Source organism: Oncorhynchus masou, chromosome 17 (assembly GCF_036934945.1).
Source record: "Oncorhynchus masou masou isolate Uvic2021 chromosome 17, UVic_Omas_1.1, whole genome shotgun sequence".
In the NCBI taxonomy this organism is placed as follows: Eukaryota; Metazoa; Chordata; class Actinopteri; order Salmoniformes; family Salmonidae; genus Oncorhynchus; species Oncorhynchus masou.
Window position 1 is genome coordinate 20611052 of NC_088228.1, and position 24828 is coordinate 20635879.

The following is a 24828-nucleotide window of genomic DNA, read 5'->3' on the forward strand; positions in this document are numbered from 1 at the left end:
CCTTCTGTGGTTCACTAATTGAGTCACATCTTCCAAAGTAACAACAACCAAATAATCTTTATAAAAGGGGATAATTATGTAACAACTCCACAAAAATGTGCTTTAGCACTGTAGTTGAATTACAATTATTAGCCTTGTGGTTAGAGTGTTGGACTAGTAACCGAAAGGTTGCAAGTTCATGTCCCCGAGCTGACAAGGTACAAATCTGCCGTTCTGCCCCTGAACAGGCAGTTAACCCACTATTCCTAGGCCGTCATTGAAAATAAGAATTTGTTCTTAACTGACTTGCCTGGTTAAATAAAGGTAAAAAAAAAAAAAAAAAAAAAAAACATATACAATTAATATAATTGCAAAATATCCACAAAATTATAGGTAGCTTTTATTCTACACAACATTCAACAAGGACAGATATGCAAACATTTACATAAACCAGTTCATGAGGGGAAGAGGGGGGACAACACTTTTAAACAGTAGTTATTGACATGAAATTGTACAAAGTCATGAGGGTCTTCTTTTGGGATCTTGAAGGCTTGACAGTAGGCGGTACAGAAATAAATACAATTTGCTATTCTGTGGCAAGGTGGTGGAGCGAGACTACTCATTTTGAAGATCCAGTTGGCCTTAAGAACCTGAACTCAAAGACCTATGGTTTCAGCTAGTAAATGGGCAAGCAGCAGTCAATATACACAAAATCAGCTAATCAAAACCAATTCAACCCCTAGTTTAAGACAACATTAACAGAAGTTAAAAAATATAAAAAAGTAGGGTTTGAATAACAGTGTGCATGAAACTGTTTTTGGTTTATTTTGCCCTTCCACTCCTATTATGACAATATGTTTTTAGAGCTATAATTGCTCACTATGTGCTTTTAGCTATTTATTTAAAACAAACCCACTTTATGATATGTACATCTCCTCAATATATATCTTAGAGAAACTGCATTTGTCTGCATATGGGAATAATAATGTAATTTATAAAACACCAATTAACTATTTTATGACAACAGTTGATCCCCGTTTCAGTCTTCAAATGACCCGTCTTTCCAGTATCATCTCTGTACACAACCAATACAAGATATAAGTTATATACATTCATATCTAGACATTCCTTGTAGATGTATAGTACGTACAGTCAAGAGAGAGACAGGTCCTTGGCCTATGTGCATGGAGAGAGTGTGACCACCATCACACCATCTCATTGTGTCTGACTAACAATCAGCAGCTGCTGTTTTTAAACTCTCCGTTCTCAGTGATTGACAGTTTTGTGGGGTTGGTTGGCGAGAGGCCGTTGCGCAGATTCTGCATGCTATAGCGCTCCTTCACCTGTGTCAGGGCACTCATCAGCCGAGAGTTGGCTGCATCCAGAGAGCTTATCCTCTTCTCCTGAAGAGAGAAAGAGAGGAGGGGAAGAGGGACTGAGTGAGGAAAGCATTCACTTTACAGTGGAGATTAGATTAGCAGGGTAAGCTGAAGGATGACTACTGCTCTGTAGATGGTGAAATTCAAATTTCACAAGCATAGTCTGAAATACCTATTTTTTGTTTAGCAGCCAAAATCATAGATAAAACTAACAACTCATAACCAAGCATTGCATCATGTTTGTTTGAAGAAAATAAACTATTTTAGATATCTATTCATATACCATTCACAGAGCCTACATGTCAAGTGGTATCACTTTTAACTGAAAACTACTGTCCATTTATATTGTGTAAACACATGAGGATTATTTGTATTCAACCATCTTTAAAAATAAATTCATAAGTAAATAACTGAAATCCCAATTATATGCATAACCCTTGGGACTGAACTGTCCTGTATGATATACTTGATTGTTCCCGATCCTAGAAGTAGGAAAACGGACTCAGTATGCACTCTTTGTAATCAGCAACATAATAATGTTTTGTCTCTAACCATGGGCAACCTCATCTAGCCAGGTTATGGCACTGTTCCTGCAGAACTGGGGGCGAGGAGGGAAGGGGAAAAGGGTTTTGGGAGTGACGGTAGCTAAATTAGGAAGGCGGGTGAAACGCATCCAAAGCTGGGGATAACAGACACATCATCTGCTAAGAGCGCAACATACAACACACAGTCCTCCTGTAGAGACAGAAATAGTGAACACATCTGAATGTAACGGCTTCATATTTCCAGCCCTGATTCAAAACATACTTTCTTATACTATAACATTGTTTATTTTTAACTACGAGAGCCACTGTGTCTGAGATTAGGTTTCACATCAGATATGGAGAAACATGAATTGTAGGGGCGTAGTATACCTACAAAAGTAATGAACATGTATTAGATTATGTTCTACATTTGTATTCTGACTGATGGGGAAATCTGAAAATCTAATTTCAAATGCAATACCAAACAACAACAACCTCTAGTCTGCACAGGAATAAGGACTTTTTTGGCAGGGAGGCAGGAATGAGTGTCAAGTGTGGTTGCGCTCATTCAAGGCTTGACAGCATTTCCCAAAACCAGAAGACTGACTGTATTACTTGCCTGCTTGAATTACCCCTGTTGCTTTATTGACCTGGAACTCAGTGGAACATAGTGATCAACAGGTTATCTGCTCTAATGCAGAGCAAAAGAACTTCATCTCCCTCCAAATTCCATGTGAATAGTACTTGAAATATAGGCCTTGAAATACATCCACAGGTACACCTCCAATTGACTCAAATTATGTTAATTAGCCTATCAGAAGCTTCTAAAGCCATGACATAATTTTCTGGAATTTTCCAAGCTGTTAAAAAAAACAACTACTTAGCGTATGTAAACTTCTGACCCAATGGAATTGTGATAGTGAATTATAAAGTGAAATAATCTGTCTGTAAACATTTGTTGGAAAAATTAATTGTGTCATGCACAAAGTAGATGTCCTAACTGACTTGCCAAAACTATATTTTGTTAACAAGAAATTTGTGGAGTGGTTGAAAAACGAGTTTTAATGACTCCAACCTAAGTGTATGTAAACTTCTGACTTCAATTGTATATCTTGGTTTTTGCATATTGTATTAAGCTGAAACATGTTCTTGTATTCGTAAGTGTATATTTTTTTTTAGAAAACCCTGTTTGATTGATGTGTATCAAGTCTGGTAATACTTTGCCATTTTATTGCTTATAAGCTTTTGTTATCATTTTTTTGTCACAATTTATTACATTTATGGGTCTATAATTAGCAGGGGACCCTCAAGATTTTCCTGGTTTTAATATAATTTAAATAACTGTTTGATACATGGAACTCGGAAGCACTGAATTAAGTGACATACAGTGCCTTGCGAAAGTATTCGGCTCCCTTGAACTTTGCGACCTTTTGCCACATTTCAGGCTTCAAACATAAAGATATAAAACTGTATTTTTTTGTGAAGAATCAACAACAAGTGGGACACAATCATGAAGTGGAATGACATTTATTGGATATTTCAAACTTTTTTAACAAATCAAAAACTGAAAAATTGGGCGTGCAAAATTATTCAGTCCCCTTAAGTTAATACTTTGTAGTGATTACAGCTGTAAGTTGCTTGGGGTATGTCTCTATCAGTTTTGCACATCGAGAGACTGATATTTTTTCCCATTCCTCCTTGCAAAACAGCTCGAGCTCAGTGAGGTTGGATGGAGAGCATTTGTGAACAGTAGTTTTCAGTTCTTTCCACAGATTATCGATTGGATTCAGGTCTGGACTTTGACTTGGCCATTCTAACACCTGGATATGTTTATTTTTGAACCATTCCATTGTAGATTTTGCTTTATGTTTTGGATCATTGTCTTGTTGGAAGACAAATCTCCGTCCCAGTCTCAGGTCTTTTGCAGACTCCATCAGGTTTTCTTCCAGAATGGTCCTGTATTTGGCTCCATCCATCTTCCCATCAATTTTAACCATCTTCCCTGTCCCTGCTGAAGAAAAGCAGGCCCAAACCATGATGCTGCCATCACCATGTTTGACAGTGGGGATGGTGTGTTCATTGTGATGAGCTATGTTGCTTTTATGCCAAACATAACGTTTTGCATTGTTGCCAAAAAGTTACATTTTGGTTTCATCTGACCAGAGCACCTTCTTCCACGTTTGGTGTGTCTCCCAGGTGGCTTGTGGCAAACTTTAAACGACACTTTTTATGGATATCTTTAAGAAATGGCTTTCTTCTTGCCACTCTTCCATAAAGGCCAGATTTGTGCAATATACGACTGATTGTTGTCCTATGGACAGAGTCTCCCACCTCAGCTGTAGATCTCTGCAGTTCATCCAGAGTGATCATGGGCCTCTTGGCTGCATCTCTGATCAGTCTTCTCCTTGTATGAGCTGAAAGTTTAGAGGGACGGCCAGGTCTTGGTAGATTTGCAGTGGTCTGATACTCCTCCCATTTCAATATTATCGCTTGCACAGTGCTCCTTGGGATGTTTAAAGCTTGGGAAATCTTTTTGTATCCAAATCCGGCTTTAAACTTCTTCACAACAGTATCTCGGACCTGCCTGGTGTGTTCCTTGTTCTTCATGATGCTCTCTGCGCTTTTAACGGACCCCAGACTATCACAGTGCAGGTGCATTTATACGGAGACTTGATTACACACAGGTGGATTGTATTTATCATCATTAGTCATTTAGGTCAACATTGGATCATTCAGAGATCCTCATTGAACTTCTGGAGAGAGTTTGCTGCACTGAAAGTAAAGGGGCTGAATAATTTTGCACGCCCAATTTTTCAGTTTTTGATTTGTTAAAAAAGTTTGAAATATCCAATAAATGTCGTTCCACTTCATGATTGTGTCCCACTTGTTGTTGATTCTTCCCAAAAAAATACAGTTTCATATCTTTATGATTGAAGCCTGAAATGTGGCAAAAGGTCGCAAAGTTCAAGGGGGCCGAATACTTTCGCAAGGCACTGTACATGGTGATTTGTTGTATGTCTAATAAGGTTTGATTCTAAAAAAGAAAAAAAAAGATTTTTGCTATTCTCACTAATGGCAAATGATTGCATTCTTGTTAATATCTGTTTTTTTATGAATACGCTTTTCATCATATCCCACATTTGCACAAAATACTTACTGGTTACTTATTGGTTGCCAATGTTTTATTGTCAGGGGGGGGGGATCACTCAGAAAGTGATCCAAACGATGGCTCTTTTGCAGTTATCGTTGTAGTGTGAACACTCCTGCCTATTTGAATTAGAGCGATTTCAATTTTTTAATCAATATAGTTGGCATTCTTGGTGTGGACAGCCCATAAGACTGAATTCATCTGTTTCCATGGAGAGTAGAATATTATTCGTAAAGGGATTGAACTGAATGGATCTGAACGGTTTTAAGTATTTGTATTATTCAAACGCCCAGCCCAGGTAGAGCACAGACAAAATGTGCGCAGTGTGTTCTGTTACGATACCTGTGCATCAATGATCTTCTGCTTGGCGTCTATGACAACCTGCATCTCTGTATGGTCTCTCTTCAGCTCCTCCTCTACAGCCATTAACCTGTGAGTGACAGAGCATAGCCACCTCAGACAAATACACATCAAAAGGGGGGGGGGGGGGGGGGCATTGGTTGCATTTCAAATTGAACCCCATCTTTGACCAGAGCACTGTGGACCCTGGTCAAAAGTAATGCGCTATATAGGGAATAGGGTGCCATTTGGGATACAGATATACAAGCAACTATAAGCATTCCATTAAGCAGTCAATCTTTCATTCATTAGTTAGTTCAATCATTCATTCACAGGAATTACGACTGAAGCACATGCTCCTTCTTGTCAGCAAAATCCTCCAGAGGGTGACTAGTAATGCCGACCTGCAGATGATGCTCTTCATCTGATTGTCCTTCTCCTCCTGCTGCCGCCGCAGCCTCTCCTCGCTGTCCTCCAGGCGGGCCTTGTACTCCATCAGCAGTTTCTGCATCTGCTGCTCCTGGGCCAGCAGACGTCTCTCGTACTCCTCCAGACACAGACTAGACACACGCAGGCGCTCCTTCAGCTTGGAGATCTCCTGTTCATACTGGAGGGAGAGAGGCGAGAGACAGAGGAAGAGATAGATGGGAAGATAGAGAGAGTGGGAGGGGATGATCGTGTTAGTCATGCCTAAGACAAAGCCAACCGCTGTCTGCCTACACTCTACCCCAAAGCCATAAGACTGCTGAACAATTGGATAAAATCGCCACCGGACAATTTACATTGACACCCCTCCTTTTTGTATACTGCTGCTACTCGCTGTTTGTTTGTTTGTTACCTATGCATAGTCACTTCGCCCCCACCGACATGTACAGATTACATCAACTAGCCTGTACCCCCGCACACTGACTCGGTACCGGTGCCCCCCTGTATATAGCATCGTTATTGTTATTCTTATTGTGTTACTTTTTATTATTACTTTTTATTTTTGTCTACTAAGTAAATATTTTCTTCTTCTTGAACTTCACTGTTGGTTAAGGGCTTAAGCATTTCACGGTAAAGTCTACACTTGTTGTATTCGGATTTGATTTAATTAGCAGGCTCATGTGTTGGACTTGGTAATGAAGAAGACAGCCAGCACCAGCAAGTATAACTTCAAAACGTGAAACCAAGCCATGAGGTCGAAGGAATTGTCCGTAGAGCTCTGAAACAGGATTTTGTCGAGGCAGAAATCTTGGGAAGGGTACCATAACATTTCTGCGGCATTGAAGGTCCCCAAGAAGACAGCCAGCACTAGCAAATATAACTTCGAAACGTGGACATGTTTTGGCCATCAAACCTTTATTGGCTGTGACTCTGTCTGACTCTTTACCTTCTCTGCGTTCCTGCTGTCCTGGCTGCTCTGATCTGCTGGGGCCGCCTGCTCCTTCTCGTCCTCGTACTGGCCGTTATTCAGCACCCACGCTGCTGTCCTCTCTACAGGTGACATGGTGACTGGCTCTACTGGCGACGCCACCTGCACCACCACCATCACCACAGATACCGAGATGTCAATCAAATCTACCCTGAGTGGCCAACACGACTGGCCACACCTTATTTCGGGGGCATTCATCATTGATAATAACAACATAATATATAGGGGTGTCGGAGCTGAGCTTGTGTATCTAAGTGTAGTTCTGTATGCCAGACGAGTACCTGGTGTGGTGTCTGCTGCTTGGCCACGCTCCTGACGGGGGGCACAGGGCTCTCCATGGAGCAGGTGGACTGCTGGTGTGAGTGGCCTCCAGTGCCTGCACCTGGCTGGGCCTGGATGGGGATAGGCATGGGTTCCGTGTTGATGGAGCTGCTGCTGCGCAGAGATGCGCTGTGGGGCAGGGAGTGGGGCGTCCGGGCCCCTCCACTCCCCCCGTTGCGGCTCTGCTGCTCCACCCTCACGATGTGGGCTGTGCCCGTGCTGTTCTGCCTGGGCACTGCCACCGCGTGGGCCCCTCCCTGGTGGTCCGGCAGGGTGTGGCGGCGCGGCGTGGAGCAGTCCTCGCTCTGCGTGCTCCTCTGGCTGAACTCCTCAAGGCTGCTATTGGACGGGACCCTGCCCCCCTTGTTCCCGCCTCCGAACTCAACCTCTGAGTTGCTGTGGCTGCGGGAGCTATCGGTGCTCAGGTTCTCTGAGCTGGAGCCCGGCTGAAGGGAGTGCACTGAGTGGGAGTGGCCCGAGTGTGTTGTGGAGTGTACTGCTGTGTGTTGTTGTTGTTGTGTCAGGTTGCTAAGGTGATAGACAGGGTTCTGGAAAGAGAGGGGCTGGAGGCTCTTCTGCTGGCTGAGGGATGGGTGTAGGGGCCGACGCACCTGCGGCGCACTCTGGGGGAGGTTGTCCCGTAACGAGGGCTTCTGGTGTAGGGCTTGGTGTGACTGTGGGGTGGTAGCCTGGTGGGGGTGCCCGATAGAGACCTGGGAGCCCACCCTGCTCAGCCTGGGTGGAGCTTCGTGGAGAGGTCCCTGGCCACTCTGGACCATGTGAGAGTCCTGGAGGTCCACCAGGGAGATGCTGCGTCCATTGGGCAGCAGGTTCTCTCTCTCCTCCTTGTCCGAGAAGCTCATGCTGTGGGCGGACGACTGCTGGCCCAGGAGAGGGTTCTTCCCCCGGGGAAGGCCGTCCATAACATGCTCCTGGACTGGGGACTTGATGCTGCGAACCTCACTGCAAAACACACAACACATTAACAGAGAGTTCTGAAACCAAAACTAGTACCAGTCCAAAATGGCATCATATTCCCTATATCGTTAACTACATTGAACAGGGCCATAGGGGTCTGGTCAAAATTAGTGCACTATATATGCCTTGGGCAGGGGTAGGCAACCCTGGTTTTGGAGTGCCGCAGGCATTTCATGTTTCTGATTCAACCTACCTGAAAGACTAGGTGTGTTGAATTTAGGCAATCAATGAACTGATCAATAAACTAAGTAGCCCAGTTTGGTGCCTAGTTGGGACAAAACCCTGCACTACTTGTGGTTCTCCAGGAACAGGGTTGTCTATTCCCTATGCCAGGGCTAGAGTGCCATTAGGGACACAGGTGAAATGCAGCTAACCGTCTTTTCCTTTCAAGTTTAACTCAATGTTCCTTTAGCACCAATATTTACTCTGATCCACTTTAAAGCTGGAAAAACGTCCATCTCAGATTCCCTCATTACCTCTTCAGCTGCTAAAAATGGAAAGTCTCTAGCTGCAGCTTTATTTAGAAAGATCCTAGCAGTGAGTCATCTCCCAAATCAATGCACCATAAAACAACCTATCCATATAAACTGCATGAGCATATACCAACATCTCTCAACCTTATGTATGAAAGCTGAATCTCCAGATTAACTGGCACAAAATCTCCAGACGAAACAGCCTTTGAAAAGAACTACAGCCAGAACTACACCACAGAATTAGACCATGCATGGCTGAGTGGTGATTTTTTTTATTTTTTTTTATTTACCTTTATTTAACCAGGCAAGTCAGTTAAGAACAAATTCTTATTTTCAATGACGGCCTGGGAACAGTGGGTTAACTGCCTGTTCAGGGGCAGAATGACAGATTTGTACCTTGTCAGCTCGGGGGTTTGAACTCACAACCTTCCGGTTACTAGTCCAGCGCTCTAACCACTAGGCTACCCTGCCGCCCAGCGGAGTCTTACCTGTCGGCCGGATCTTCGAATATCCTCTGCAGGCCTGAAGAGATGCTGCCGCTGATATTGTGTGAGGAGCTGTTGTCCTGGAAGCGTCGGAGCTGTTGCTGGATGGGTGTGGGGCTGGACAGAGAGCGGGCTATGTCCCCCAGGATGCGAGGCAGGGGGCCCAGTTTGGCTACGGTTGCCTGCAGGAAGGAATTTTCACCCTGGGTTGCACGTTACCATGACGAAGGCAGCAGCACCAGGCCACGTCACCCAGTATTGTGGAATGAGGATGGCAGAAGGTTTGGAGGACAGAGGATTGGCAGGTTGGTTTGTTGGTTGGTTGGCAATGAGAAGCACCATAATGCATTGGTGTTGTTGGGACAGTGTAACCATGGAGACACAGTGTGTGTCAGGCAGAGTAGAAGGGTGGAGTGGAAAAGGAGGGAAGGGTGGGGACAGTAGAGGTAGAAAAAAATTGAGGAGAAAACATAAGGAAATGAATACATTTGGGGTAAAAAAAATTTACAAACAACACATGCCACTAAATTAACAGCCATTCCAAACACAAAAACATGCATCAAGGGCAAACTAATGCAGAAGGTTGTGAGGTAAGAATAAGATGTAGGGAGTATTGAAATGAATACTGTAAAAAACTAGGGTTCACAGAAGAATAAACCTACAGTTCCTTCAGAAAGTATTCACACCATTTTACTTTTTCTAAGTCAAAACTGTAACTAGGCCACTCAGGAACATTCAATGTTGTCTTGGTACGCAACTCCAGTGTATATTTGGCCTTGTGTTTTAGGTAATTGTCCTGCTGAAAGGTGAATTTGTCTCCCAGTGTCTGTTGGAAAGCAGACTGAACCAAGTTTGTTTCTTTTTATCTTAAAAAAACTCCCTTGTTCTTGCTGATGACAAGCATACCCATAACATGATGCAGCCAACACCATATTTGAAAATATGAAGAGAGGTCCCCAGTGATGTGTTGGATTTGCCCCAAACATAACACTTTGTATTCAGGACATTAAGTTAATTTCTTTGCCACATTTTTTGCAGTAATACTTCAGTGCCTTATTGCAAAACAGGATGCATGTTTTAGAACTTCTTTTTTTGGTCATTTTTTGTTAGTATTGTGGAGTAACTACAATGTTGTTGATCCATCCTTAGTTATCTCCTATAATAGTTATTAAACGCTAACTGTTTTAAATCCCTGAATTATTTAATTCCTCTCCATCAACTAAGAAGGGTGCCAGTATTTTTCTTTGTGACTGGGTGTATTGATACACCATCCAAAGTGTAATTAATAACTTCACCATGCTCAAAGGAATATTCAATGTTTGCTTTAAAAAACAAACATCTGCCAATAGGTTCCCTTCTTTGCGAACCACTGGAAAACCTCCCTGGTCTTTGTGGTTGAATTTGAAATTACCTGCTCGACTGAGGGACCTTACAGATCATTTGTATGTGTGGGGTGCAGAATTGGGATAGTCATTTAAAAATCATGTTAAACACTATTATTGCACACAGAGTGAGTCCAAGCAACTTGTGAAGCATTTTTTTTATATTTTTTATCCTGAACTTCGTTAGGTTTGCCATAACAAAGTGGTTGAATACTTATTGACTCAAGACATTTAAACTTTTCTAAAAACACAATTTCACGTTGACATTATGGGGTATTGTGTGGAGATCAGTGACACAAAATCTCAACTTAATCCATTTTAAATTCAGGCTGTAACACAACAAAATGTGGAAAAAGTCAAGGGGTGTGAATACTTTCTGAAGCCACTGTAAACATGTAAGATAATCAAACATGCATTTATAAATGAACAAACTCAGGGAACAGTGTAGGAGCCTTGCAGGATTAGGGTTAGGGTGAGTGGTTGCCAGGTGCAGAGAATGAGTGGGTGACGTTACCCTGCTTTAAATCTTCTAGAATCAACATTTACATTTTTAGGGAATGTCATAGTGAAAAGCGTTAGGGGTAAAACCATCCTGGACTGTATAATTCATTTTCCTCTTCTCATAAAGTCACTAACCCTTTAGCCACGAGAGGCTTAATATGCAAGTCAAATCAATGTGGTGTAAGCTGATTAGGCAGACTTTTGTCCAAACACCACTTGATATCATTAGATCATAGCTAAGTCATATGATTAAGACCCATTTACCCACAAAACCATTACATTCAGCACTTTTCAGAATCATAAATGTGTTATTTTAGATTAATAGCCACTATAAAACTACCCTACAAGCCTGCAAATACTGTAGTGGAACAGAGAAGGAAAATTACGATAATTGTCGTAATGGTAGCACCACTGCAAGGCATCATTTGCCTTGCATATATACCTAGTAAGGTGCACAATTAGGAGCCTGAACATGTACAGCAAGCATTCTGGTTCAGGCTTACTAACGATATGGCTCTGTCCCAAATGGCACCCTATTCACAAAATAGTGCACAACTTTTGACCTGAGCCCATGGACTCTGGTCAAAAGTAGTGCACTATAAAGGGAACAGGAAGCCATTTGAGATCCATCTGTTAACAGACGTACAGCACCAGTCAAAAGTTTGGACACACCAACTCATTCAAGGGTTTTTCTTAATTTGTACTATTTTCTACATTGTAGAATAATAGTGAAGAAATCAAAACTATGAAATAACACATGGAATTATGTAGTAACCCAAAAAGTGGTACACAAATCTAAATATATTTTATATTTGAGATTCTTCAAAGTAGCCACCCTTTGCCTTGATGACAGCGTTGCGCACTCTTGGCATTCTTTCAACCGGTTTCATGAGGTCGTCACCTGGAATGCATTTCAATTAACAGGTGTGCCTTGTTAAAAGTCCATTTTGGGGAATTTCTTTCCTTCTTAATGCGTTTGAGCCAATCAGTTGTGTTGTGACATGGTAAGGGTGGTATACAGAAGATAGCCCTAATTGGTAAAAAAACCAAGTCCATATTATGGCAAGAACAGCTCATATAAAAAAGAGAAACGACAGACCATCATTACTTTGACATGAAGGTCAGTAAAACCAGAACATTTCAAGAACTTTGAAAGTTTCTTACAGTGCAGTCGCAAAAACCATCAAGCGCTATGATGAACCTGGCTCTCGTGAGGACGGCCACAGGAAAGGAAGACAGATAACTCTAATGAACATATCCTCAGCAGCAAAGTTAACGGGACATCAGATTGCAGCCCAAATAAATGCTTCACAGAGTTCAAGTAACAGACACACCTCAACATGAACTGTTCAGAGACAATGTGAATCAGGCCTTCATCGCCAAATTGCTGCAAAGAAATCACTACTAAAGGACACCAATAAGAAGAAGAGACTTACTTGGGCCAAGAAACACAAGCAATGGACATTAGACCGGTGAAAGTCTGTCCTTTGGTCTGATGAGTCCGAATTTTAGTTTTTTAGTTCCAACCGCCCTGTCTTTGTGAGACGCAGAGTAGGTGAACGGATGATCTCCGCATGTGTGATTCACACCGTGAAGCAGAGGTCGACTGATTAAAATCGGCAAGGCCGAATAATTAGGGTCGATTTCAAGTTGTTTTCATAACAATCGGTAAATCGGCATTTTTGGACGCCGATTATGGCCGATTACATTGCACTCCACGAGGAGCCTGCGTGGCAGACTGACCACCTGTTACGCGAGTGCAGCAATGAGCCAAGGTCAGTTGCTAGCTAGCATTAAACGTATCTTATAAAAAACAATCAATCTTAACATAATCACTACACATGGTTGATGATATTACTATTTTAACTAGCTTGTCCTGTGTTGCAAATAATCATTGCGGTTTTAAAACTTGCATATTTAATTAAAATAAATTCATGTTAGCAGGTAAAATTAACTAGGGAAATTGTGTCACTTCTCTTGTGTTCTGTGCAAGCAGAGTCAGGGTATATGAAGCAGTTTGGGCCACCTGGCTCGTTGCGAACTGTGTGAAGACGAAGACAAAGCTGTCATCAAGGCAAAGGGTGGTTACTTTGAAGAATCTCAAATATATTTAGATTAGTTGAACACTTTTTTGGTTACTACATGATTCCATATGTGTTATTTCATAGTTCTGTACTGTACTGTATCACTGCTGTACTGTATCACTGCTGCCCACTCCAAGGGCTTACTTACCTTGTCCAACTGGGACACCACGTCCCACAGAAGTGAGTGGAGGACCGACAGCTCCCGTCCAAGGTCGATGTAACCTTCAAATCCCGGTGTGTTGGAGATGGTCTCTGGGTTGGAGATCTCTGTGAGGAAACGCATCATACCTGCCCACTCATGCTCCAGGAAGTCATTCATAAATGCCATGTACTCCTCTTTGTTGCCAAACCTTGGGACACAGACAACCAACATTTGTTTAACATGCTTTCTACTTAACTAGGATTGGCATCTTGTGAACTTGTAAAAGTGATAAAATTAGTTCAGAGGAATTTAGTCCAGGGTGCGCACACAACCAACAATTAGGGTGTCATTTAAGACACCCGTGATATGTATTCTGCCATGCTACCAGTAAACAGGTAAACCTACTTGGCGAAATTAGCCAGGTTCTGAATGACCTTGGCGATGAGGGTGAGGGTACGGGAGGTGCGGTCATCGGGGTACTCCTGCATGAGGTTAAAGAGCGAGGGTGACATGATGGCGGGACAGAGGAAGCGGAGGAACAAGGAGGCGCTGATGAGGCGCTTGCTGATGTCCTGGTTCCCTCGGGACAGACACTGCTGCTTCCATGCTGCAAACACCTCCTTCAACTCCCGCGGGAACACACTGGGGAGGCAGAGGAGACAGTCAGGCTCCTTCTCAATTCATCCTCTCCCCTCACCTCCTTGTCAAAATGCATTGGAGAAGAAAGTCTGAGGGGACCCTCTCCTCGAATATGGTTGAGAAGGACGCAAGGAGATCGAATGAGAGGAATTCCAATAAGACAAATTGAGATCACAAACAGCCTCAGTCATCACAAACAGACACATACCCCACCAAAAATAACCACCAGGTGGCAGCATACACTTTACATCCTCACCATATTGAAACCAAGCCAGATGTTCCACCCAACTATATGACAGTCTCTTTAAGAACAACAAGACTAAGCAATTACCCAAAATTTGGAGCCATCAATGTTTGCAGATTTTCTTCTTTAGTCACATTTACAAGGAGCTGGAACTTTTGATTTTCCCTAAGTGGAGGCAAACCAAGGCTCTTTGGCTATATGTGACTTCAAGGCCAGATTGCTGAGAGGCTGATCTCACCAGTAGGAGTTGATGATCTTGCAGAAGGCCAGCTCGCAACACATCTTCAGGTTGCTCTGGTGCTCAGGGAGCTCACTGGCAGAACATTTCCCCGGGTCCACCTCACAGATCTCATCTGACTCGTACAGTGCTTTGATAAACTCTCCTACAGTACCCAGGAGAAAACACAGACTGGGATGAAGAACAGTAAAACGCCATGGACAAAGAACATAGAACAGTTTGAAAACCGGTCTACCGCAGTTGCAGCACTCTTTGCTACCAAATGTGACGCTGTCTTCAGAACTGCAAGTTGTAATGTTTACATTTGGGAGGTCTCCACTTTCTACGGTCTCTTCTATAATTAACCCTCCCTTCTCACCTAGTGCATCGTGCAGGTACTTCTGTCCCACCAGTTTGAGGAACTCCTCTATGGCCTTGGTGGCCAGCGTGTTCTCTCTGAATATCAGGACATCGTGGTCTGCACACCGGTCCACCTCTGACATCACCAGGTCTGTCAGGAAGTCCTGGTGATGAGGAGGAGAGCAAACTTTGACTGAGATTGCAATGTCTGCAGAGAAGGAAAAACTGCAGTACGGTACTCAATGTCCTAGAGGTGCTAATATTAATGTAGGCAAATAGATGGATACAACTGTATGGGATACCCTGATGAAGTTATAACCAGTATAGGGAGGGAGGCACAGTGGGAGACGATGGAGAAGTAGTCTGTTCAGAGCAGAGATGAAGTTTCTAAAGTATAGGAATTACCTTGGCCCGTCCGGTGCTTTGTAAGATATGAACAAGGGTACAGGCCATCTCCTCCTTGTTCTTCACACTGATCACCGGCTCCAGAACAGAACACAGCATGGTGTAGTTGTTCGTGATGAACTCTGCAAACTCCTTATACTGCTCCATTGGCAAGATGGAGATGGTCTGGAAGCGGGACTTGATCCGGATCGACGACCCTCCTCCTTTGCCCTTGCTGGTGGTGGGGGTGCTGACAGGGTACCACTTCTCCACAAACTGCCTACCCGTCACCCCCGCAATGGGGATGTTGACCAGGCCCACGTAGTTGTTCTTGTCCTTCTTCTTCTTCTTGTCCACGTCCTTGTAGATGTGCACGGTGATGCTACGGACAGACGGCAGGCTGTAGAACTCAAAGTGTTCCCCCCAGAACAGGCAGTCGGCCCGGGTCTTGCTGGTGGTGCGGGCATATAGAATGTCATCCAGGCACAGTTCACAGAAATACTTCTTCTTGGGAGGCAGGTCCTTGGCCTCGATGATCCATAGCCGGAGGACGTTCTCTGCTCGTCGGCAGTTGTCCTGGGAAGACATCGAATGAGTATTGAATCCCAATGAGGGAGGGGGAACATTGATCCTTAATAACACAGTACAACTAAACTGACATTGGGAAGAAAATGAAACTAAAAAACAAAGTGAAAAAGAAGAGGTCACTCTAGCATTAAGAAAATGTAGACCCTATACAGTGCACTACTTTTGACCAGATGGACCCTGGTCAAAAGTAGTGTACTATATAGGGAAAAGGGTGTCATTTGGGACATAGTCTGTGGTCTCACCTTGTTTGGCTGGACCGTCCTCCTCAGGTTCTCCATCCATTTGTCTCTCTCTGAGGCCGAGGAGCAGCTGAAACACTTACTGCCCCCTGAGTAGGTCACCTGAAGAGGACAGAGACATAAGCATGATGAGCATAACTAGGCTTTTTAATGCATTACATCACCTAGTAGTCTATGGCTCTGTCCCAATCCACATGGATGCTGCCCTTTGAGGCAGGTTGGCAACAGGAAGCTTGTTTGTATTGAAGCGCAGTGCGCAGTCATTAACAAGTAATATTATATTTACAATGGTTTTATCAAAGTAAATCAACAAGATGTTACCTCGAAGCAGAACTCCTGTCCCAGTATGCTACTGTGGAGAGGCTTGACGGAAACATCTTCCTCCATTCCCAGGTCCAGGGCTTCTACTGCACTTCCCGGACTTAGCAGGGACTCGTCAGAACACGACTCCTTTAACTTAGGCAGCCCTCGGGATCTGGAAGACAAAATCATGGCATTTGGTTACAGTTTACAACATGACTTCTTCATTCAGAGCATTCACCGCATGGCAGACAATCCTGCTCTGAGGCGTTAAATCCCTAAATGTGTCAAAAGACGTTGGACTCCTCCGTTGACAAGTTGTACTTACCACGGCACAGATAAGAAATGGCCACTCGGAAGCTCTTAAACCAACACTCTGCAGGTTGGAGGACCCTAAGAAAATGTATACCGCATGTGATCCCAAAACACAACCAGCTGTTGTCTTTCTGTAAGACTGTAATTCAAGCTTCATCCACACTATTCCAGCAATAGCTCACTAGAACATTCCAGGAAGCAGTAATACCTATGAAAAACTATTGAACAGCCAGTTGAAGGAATATCCCCAGAGCATCTTTCTATCGGGACCTCATTCCACTCCTTTCCTTTCAGGACAGTTCTCTTCTCTTTTCAGCTGAAGCCCACCATCCTTGGTTCTACTGTCTTTACCATAGAAGGATGAGGACTTGAGACTATTTCCATGAAACTGTAAAACGTAAAAGAGGACCAGTAGATACAATGCCTTTCCCTCTTCCCTTTGCAACTACCTTTCCTTTGATTCACAGGTGGTAAACAAGGACCTGGACTGGCCCATCTGTCGGCCCCTTGAGCCTGTTTCCAAAGGAAAGCCCCTACAAGGAGACTTGACTCTCAAGTGCAGCAGCATGGGATGACGGAGGGAGGTGCTGCTGTGCTCACAAACACATCGGGAAAAAGTACCTGGGCTTTCCATCAGAGCACAATTCTACAGGTAGGGAGGAGAATGGAAGTGGTGTCGTTTAGCTTTCCAACTGGAAAATCATTCATCTTCAAAGTGCAACAACTACGAAATGCCACACTGCATGATAACTGAAAAATACATAATAACTCGGGCCGGGAAGATACCAGTATCGCAATACTCATTAGTGTCGTGGCAAGGAAACAAAACAGACTTCACTTCTTTAGGAAAACAGCCATAATGTTGGAAACAAACGTCATTATGTTGTCACGTTTATTTCGTCTCCAAGCTATAGCAAACAATATTTTACATACAGCAGGTTTTTAAAGGATCAAAGACTTGTCTGCTTCGTGGTTTCATTTTTGCAATGTAAGAAAAATAGAGCGACACTGGTATCATCACAGCCCTAATTCGAACACAAAAATAGACCCTTACATAACAGCCAAATGGTAGGAAAGGGAAATGTTCGGCAAAGGATAATCACTGACTGAATGTCTAGCAAAGTAATGCATGCGTATTGAAAATGCACAACACAAAATGTATAATATATAACAGCCACATAGCAATAACAACAGTAGGCTTACATAATTGACATGTCAGATGACTTCTAAGAATCAGGGATCAAGAAATCTTATTCACTTTAGTGACAAGGACCATTTTATTCACTGTCATCCCTAGGAGATGGATACTTGTACACACATTATCGCTTGGATAGATAGATCATCGCAATTAGATTCTGATCTGTTGCCACTTTCAGTTGTTGGTAATCATTCATTTTTTAGAAGACAACAAAAGTAGACAGTAGCAGTGGTTAATACTAGATATTAATTGAAAGCAGTTGAAGTGGTTTATTCTGAATTACAGGGCACCCTCGAGTGTGAGTGAGAGATTCCAGACAATCAATATTGTGTTTACGAGCTATCGAAGACAGAGAGACATTTCAGGAGGAAGTACTCTGGGAGGCATTATTGTAATAATAATAAAAAAAGATTTTGTCTGGTAAACTTTCCGAGAAGAGCGGCCAATCTTACTCCTTCTTTTAGGGCCACTTAGGTAGACAAATCTAACAGTTAAAAGAAGAGACATTCAAAGTCCTTCTGAGAGGCCCTTTAAACATGATGTGTGTGTTATATTATACCTATAGAATGGTCATTTGTCACAATGAGGTAGCAATGATTCTAAGTTTGTATTTTCAGGCATATGGAGAATTAAGTTATTATCCTGATACCATGTTGCTATTGGCCACAATAGCCTCGCAAAGAGTCATTATTAATTATCTGGCCCATGTCTGGGTTAAAGCATCATGGCCTACATACAACTATAAAACAACATCCTACCTCCCTCACCAGCCAAGCATCATCACAATACCACTCCTCATTACTTATCAACTCATCTCCTTAGAGGACAGTACTTGCATGAAGATGACCAAAAACCTACTATGGTTGCATTCCCAATGGCACCCTATTATTCCCTTTCCCATAGGCTTCTGGTCAAAAGTAGTGCACTATGTAGGGAATAGGGTCCCATTTGGAACACTAAATCTCAGCTGTGCAACATCAGTATTTTTCCAAAGCATAATTGCTTTAGATCCCCATATATAAAGGGGTAACATTTTCTGACGCCTACCACTGGAACAAGTAATACGAGTTCCAACAGAAGACAGAGCAAGCCGACTCTTCTGTCCTTTTCTTTCAGTCTGTAGCCGCCTCACTGTTCACTAGCACACATCCATCAATTGTGCGTGCCTGTGTCTTCAGTCTGCTGCAGAGTACATGTGTGCCCCCGTAATCTTTTGGCATCCGCCTTCAACATGCAACATGCCTCTGCCTCGCCAACTGAATTATGTAAACCCAGATTAAGGGTTTGGGCGGAAACAGATCTGCCCTCTCAATCCAGCAAGGATTCCACAGATGTATGCAACAATGAAACTGACGTGATTCATTACCTGGGTATTTATTTACATCTGTACCTGTGAGTCATAGTTTTCCATTAAGTTGTAAACACATTGTGGGCGTACAGATCATTTGTTACGCTTTGAGCCGTCTCATAACACTGTTTCGAGAAAGACGCATTATGTTGAGAACAATCTGTGTTCTATCAGCACAGAAGTGGAAAGCCTACATACTGACATTCATCACAGAGCACTTGTAGTGGAAAAAGTCTAAAGAAATGTATGTTCTCTCAGGGAGTCTAATCTTTTTAAAATGAGCTGCTGTCGTCATCCTCAAAGTCTTTTGAAAACTAATCAGGTTCGCCTTTCTGAACGCCAGCCCTCACTATGTCCACTGCATTCGGATGGAAATCTGATACGTCCGCTGGGAGGAAGCAGAGGAACGGACTTAGCTCTGACCACACCACCACTCCGCAGCTCCTTGAATTAACAAAACGCTATCTGATATTGAACCAGTAGTACTTTCAAGCAGAATCACATACAATTCAACCTGACGTGATATTACAAGCCGTAACTGCAGTTCATTTCTAAAATTAAGCCGGTTCAGATGGGACTAAAACCATCTATAATTGTATGAAATAACAGATCACATTTTACAGCGGAGGAGACATGTCCCATCTACATCAAATAAAAACAAAAGATAGGATTGTTACCAATCAGAACATTATAATTGTAGCAAACAATGCACTGGTCAATTCGGCCCAGCATTCTCTAACCAGGAGGAGACATGCTGTCAACAGAACTAGAATGACTTCTATTTCCATCATGCTGCCCTACCTGAAGCGCAGTGACTTTGGCAGGTGGGCATTCCTGGCCCTCCTGAGGAGTGACGAGGTGGCGCTGGTTGCCATGCTGATGCTGTAGTATGGTCCTTACTGGGAGTCACTGACATTAGTTAACGATGGCAGAAAGAGGCTGCAGCTCATCCTCACACCGACCATTATCCCCCAGTCCTGGTGGCTCTAAAGCCTCTAAAGTCCACTTTCACTACTCCGCTGGCTCACAGGTCAGACAGACGTCACCCACATGGGCGTACTGCCACACACAGTGACAGATGTCATGTCATCCCAGGGAAAGCTGACAGTACTCCACGCATATAGCCTACCAGCTACCCACTAAGCCACTAGCATAAAGATAGATACAGTACTTCTCTATGGCCACTAGGCTGTGTTCATCACTAACTCTGTAGGCTACAATCTGCACAGTAAAGTCAGAGAGTGAGTGAGTGAGTATCTGTGTAATGGTACTGACGCTGCATATTCTGCCTGGCGCATGGAGCTGCATATGAACACGGGGTGACTCGGCCCTCGCCAGGCAGCAGAGAGGCCAGCATGGGGGAGACTCCCCTCAGAGCAGCGAGGAAGCCCACCAGGCAGGGCCCCGCAGGGGGAAGGAAGAAGGTGGGGGAAGGAAGAAGGCGGGGGCAGGCAGCCCCTCCTCAAACCAATACTGTTCAGCCAACTCACTGGAGCGTTGAGAACCCCAAACATATCAACATTAGCTCTCCACTATTCAGACCAACAAGGAAGGGAGGGAAGCACACTGTAAACAAAGGATTACATCTGTCTTGGTCTGGGTCTCCCATGCATGACTACAACAATGCCTAATTCTACTATTATATTGACTGTATGTGAGTGGGGAAGAAAGCAGTCGGGCTTACAGTAATGCCATTATCTCCCAGGCTTATAATCCTGGAATTAAAGACAGATTTCTCAGAATAGCACTCAGGACTGATAATGGATGGGAACATAATGTAAGATGTGGGTTTCTTAAAAGGCTGTACAAACGCTGTATAAACCAGCACCTTGGTAACCAACCCCACGCAACAGACAGGGTATTACAGATGAATGTAGCAATTGCACTTTGTGATTCACACCACAATACAACACACACCACAGGAGAAACACTCCCTCTATCATTACATTTGACTAGCCACCTCACCCCTGCTCGCCTCTCTACATCTCCATGATCATATATCTATTAAAATCATCATGACAGGACATCCATGACCCACCAGCAATGAACCACATAAGGAAGACCAAGAGGATATTTTATGTGGTGAAAATGAATGACCAAATGATGATCAGAAGCAGGAGCAGTCCCTCAGGCCTAAATCCACTCCCAGAGAGGAAGAATTAAGACAACCAATTGTGAATTGTCGATGCAGTTCCATGGTACTGAAACGTGAAATATGGAAAGAGATAGAGTGAATAGCTTACCTGTCATTTTCTGGAGGTCTCAGGGAGGGCAGTCTGAAGCTGGTGTTGCGGTCCAGTTTGGTCTGACTCTTCGTCCTCTTTACGGATCCCTTCAGTCGTTTGCTGAAAAACCCCTAAGGGTACAACAGAAGAAATTACTTTCAGGAGAACTGCTACACTCAGAGACACACATGTTACTATGTCTGGCTGTGTGTCTACTGTGGGCACCAGTTGTTGCAACTAGTCTGTGTTTGCATTGGGAGAGGTGCTGTGGCAATGAGTGGCTAATGTGTCACACAGGTCATACTATATCAGGGTAATTTCAAACAAATTGTTGTGTAATGTGTAGCCTACATATGAACAGAACGACGTTGTCTACAACACTGTTCCTGTCTTAGACTTCTATACGCTTATTTTATGAATTAGTAGCTAGTGTGAATGACCAGCTGACCACAATGACCAAGTTGGGGAATGAATTCCATTGTAATGCATTGTCATGCTCTGGTGAAAACACGGAAAACTGAACAGTGTGTGGCGGGTTGTGAAACAACCCCACTCAGACCGAATACTATGACAATGTCAGAAAGAGTAGACACATTGAAACTAATAGGGGACTTGAGTCAGAGCTGAGACAGATGACTAATACTGCGGTTAAATGTCTATCACCCAATCACTTCCTTTAGCGTTTTCTGCTAGTTTTACAGTAACAGTTGAGATAACAAATAAAATATGACCAGGATATATACAGTACGCAATTGTTATTTTCTGACTTAACTAAATGGTTGAAAAAAATACATAAAGAGATCAGCAGGATGTCAGGGGCAGTGGAAACGTGTCACTAATTTGGTCATTGTGTGACCTTGACAGCAGAAGGAATTAGTCAGTCAGATATTGTATATCTTGGAAAAGAAAATCTATTGTACTCCAACTACTGTATAATGCTTACCCTGTATGTTGATATAGGATATGGTAATGCAACACTGAGTGCATATTGTGACCTCTATGACAGTGAGAGTACTGCCAAGTCTGCACAGGGAAGCCATGTTACTTATTAGCAAAGCGGCAATAAACACTATGAAGTGCACTCCACTATATTAGGTGTTGAAACGCTGTGTAAAATGACTGACGATGACATACAGTACATGATTTGATGAGAAGAGAGCGAAAGAGAGCGAGAGCGAGCAAGAGAGAGCGAGAGAGAGCGACAAAGAGACGGAAGGAGAAAGAAAGGGGGAGAAAGAGAAGGGAGAAAGAGAGGGGAGAAAGAGAGGGGAGAGTGGTAACAAGGGATCGTTGTATGTCCACAGAGAGGACGAGCACAGGAAGTCTTTGTCAGCTTTTCGACATTCTCATTCACCTTGGCAGTGTGGAGGAGGTGTCAAAAACAGATCATTTTCAGTCAGAGACAACAACAGCACAACCCTCTCCCCTCTGCTCCCCCGGGTGCCTGCATTTATAAAGCCTGTTGTGTCAGCACAACCGGACAGCAGCCTTCACTTTGACTTGGTCCACAAACAGCATGAGGTTGGAGGATGTTAGCTTCCATCAAGTAGACAGACGCTAGGCTACTTCGTATTGAGGGCTGGAAGTGCCTGTATTCATAAAGCGTCTCATCGTACGAGTGCTGATCTAGGATCTGTGTTGCCTTTCAGATCATCATGAATAAGATTACATGGACCTGATTTCAACTGCACTCCCCACTCTGAGACACAACCTGAACCTCTCTGACATTCGTATATCAGTGTGCAGGTAAAATAGCTAGTCTAGAAACTGACAAACAAAGAGGAGACAAACATGAGTCCCCTATCTGATGATGCGACCCACGAGACCCTTTGGTGAATCTGAAACTATCGACATGACAAAGTTTTCCTTCATCTATCTATAACAAAATGTTCTAAACCCGTAACAAGAAGTCTTATAAACATGCCAAAAGGTACGAGTTTCAATGATGCATGCCATGGCCTAATTCTTCTGGTTATAAATATCATCAGAAGTGTGCGTCTGCGTTTCCACAGTCCTTAGAGGCACACTCCCACGTCGTCTCGAATTAGCAAGCAGAAGTTTTCTAAAGATCTACATACCGCATCGTAACGTACAGCATCGTAACACTCTTACATATTTACTTAACAAAAATATTATTGAGATGGTTATAGACTTCTAGTCTACCTCTGAAAATTAGAAGAATGCTGATGTATTCTCAGAGAATCTGTGGCAAGACTAGTCTAGATACACCCATAGAGATCATAAAAATGACTTGTCTATACAGTGGGGCAAATAAAGTATTTAGTCAGCCACCAACTGTGCAAGTTCTCCCACTTAAAAAGATGAGAGGCCTGTAATTTTCATCATAGGTACACTTCAAGATGAGATTTTAAAAAATCCATAGGATTTTTAATGAATTTCATTTGCAAATTATGGTGGAAAATAAGTATTTGGTCCATAACAAAAGTTTCTCACCCCGTGGGGTCAAAATGATCACAAGAACGGAGAGCAAAAATCCCAGAACCGCACGGGGGGACATAGTGAATGACCTGCAGAGAGCTGGGACCAAAGTAACAAAGCCTACCATCAGTAACACACTACACCGCCAGGGACTCAAATCCTGCAGTGCCAGACGTGTCCCCCTGCTTAAGCCAGTACATGTCCAGGCCCGTCTGAAGTTTGCTAGAGAGCATTTGGATGATCCAGAAGAAGATTGGGAGAATGTCATATGGTCAGTTGAAACCAAAATATAACTTTTTGGTAAAAACTCAACTCGTCGTGTTTGGAGGACAAAGAATGCTGAACACCATACATACCTACCAAAGAATACCATACCTTTTGTGAAGCATGGGGGTGGAAACATCATGCTTTGGGGCTGTTTTTCTGCAAAGGGACCAGGACGACGGATCCGTGTAAAGGAAAGAATGAATGGGGCCATGTATCGTGAGATTTTGAGTGAAAACCTCCTTCCATCAGCAAGGGCATTGAAGATGAAACGTGGCTGGGTTTTTCAGCATGACCATGATCCCAAACACACCTCCCGGGCAATGAAGGAGTGGCTTTGTAAGAAGCATTTCAAGGTCCTGGAGTGGCCTAGCCAGTCTCCAGATCTCAACCCCATAGAAAATCTTTGGATGGAGTTGAAAGTCCGTGTTGCCCAGCAACAGCCCCAAAACGTCACTGCTCTAATGGAGATCTGCATGGAGGAATGGGCCAAAATACCAGCAATAGTGTGTGAACACCTTGTGAAGACTTACAGAAAACATTTGACCTCTGTCATTGCCAACAAAGGGTATATAACAAAGTATTGAGATAAACTTTTGTTATTGACCAAATACTTATTTTCCATCATAATTTGCAAATAAATTAATTAAAAATCCCACAATGTGATTTTCTGGATTTTTTTTCCTCATTTTGTCTGTCATAGTTGAAGTGTACCTATGATGAAAATTACAGGCCTCTCTCATCTTTTTAAGTGGGAGAACTTGCACAATTGGTGGCTGACTAAATACTTTTTTGCCCCACTGTAGTTCTTTTGGTAATCCTATGGATGAACCCTCCTCCTTAGCCCAACACAATAATGACAAGTACTGCTTCACTTTGAGGAGGAGACCAGAATGACATGAATCAGAATGTAGATGTA

The 24828-nt window shown here is 43.2% G+C and overlaps 1 protein-coding gene across 7 annotated transcripts in view; it reads right to left on the reverse strand.

The window, feature by feature from the left end:
* Positions 1–357: 357 nt before the first annotated feature.
* Positions 358–24828, reverse strand: part of LOC135558679 (ras GTPase-activating protein nGAP-like) — a 90659-nt gene continuing 66188 nt past the window's right edge. For 5 of the 7 annotated variants that reach the window (XM_064992705.1, XM_064992702.1, XM_064992701.1 and 2 more), the window contains 14 exons: positions 21225–21337; positions 16142–16295; positions 15824–15922; positions 15015–15569; positions 14629–14773; positions 14271–14415; positions 13555–13791; positions 13156–13357; positions 9044–9243; positions 7065–8067; positions 6742–6885; positions 5774–5976; positions 5373–5460; positions 358–1382 (listed from right to left, as the gene is read on the reverse strand). In XM_064992705.1, the coding sequence (XP_064848777.1) occupies positions 1215–1382; positions 5373–5460; positions 5774–5976; positions 6742–6885; positions 7065–8067; positions 9044–9243; positions 13156–13357; positions 13555–13791; positions 14271–14415; positions 14629–14773; positions 15015–15569; positions 15824–15922; positions 16142–16295; positions 21225–21337 (3456 nt within the window). In that variant the 3' untranslated portion in view covers positions 358–1214. The remainder of the gene's footprint in view (positions 1383–5372; positions 5461–5773; positions 5977–6741; positions 6886–7064; positions 8068–9043; positions 9244–13155; positions 13358–13554; positions 13792–14270; positions 14416–14628; positions 14774–15014; positions 15570–15823; positions 15923–16141; positions 16296–21224; positions 21338–24828) is intronic. The other 2 variants (XM_064992703.1, XM_064992704.1) reach the window with 2 other exon arrangements.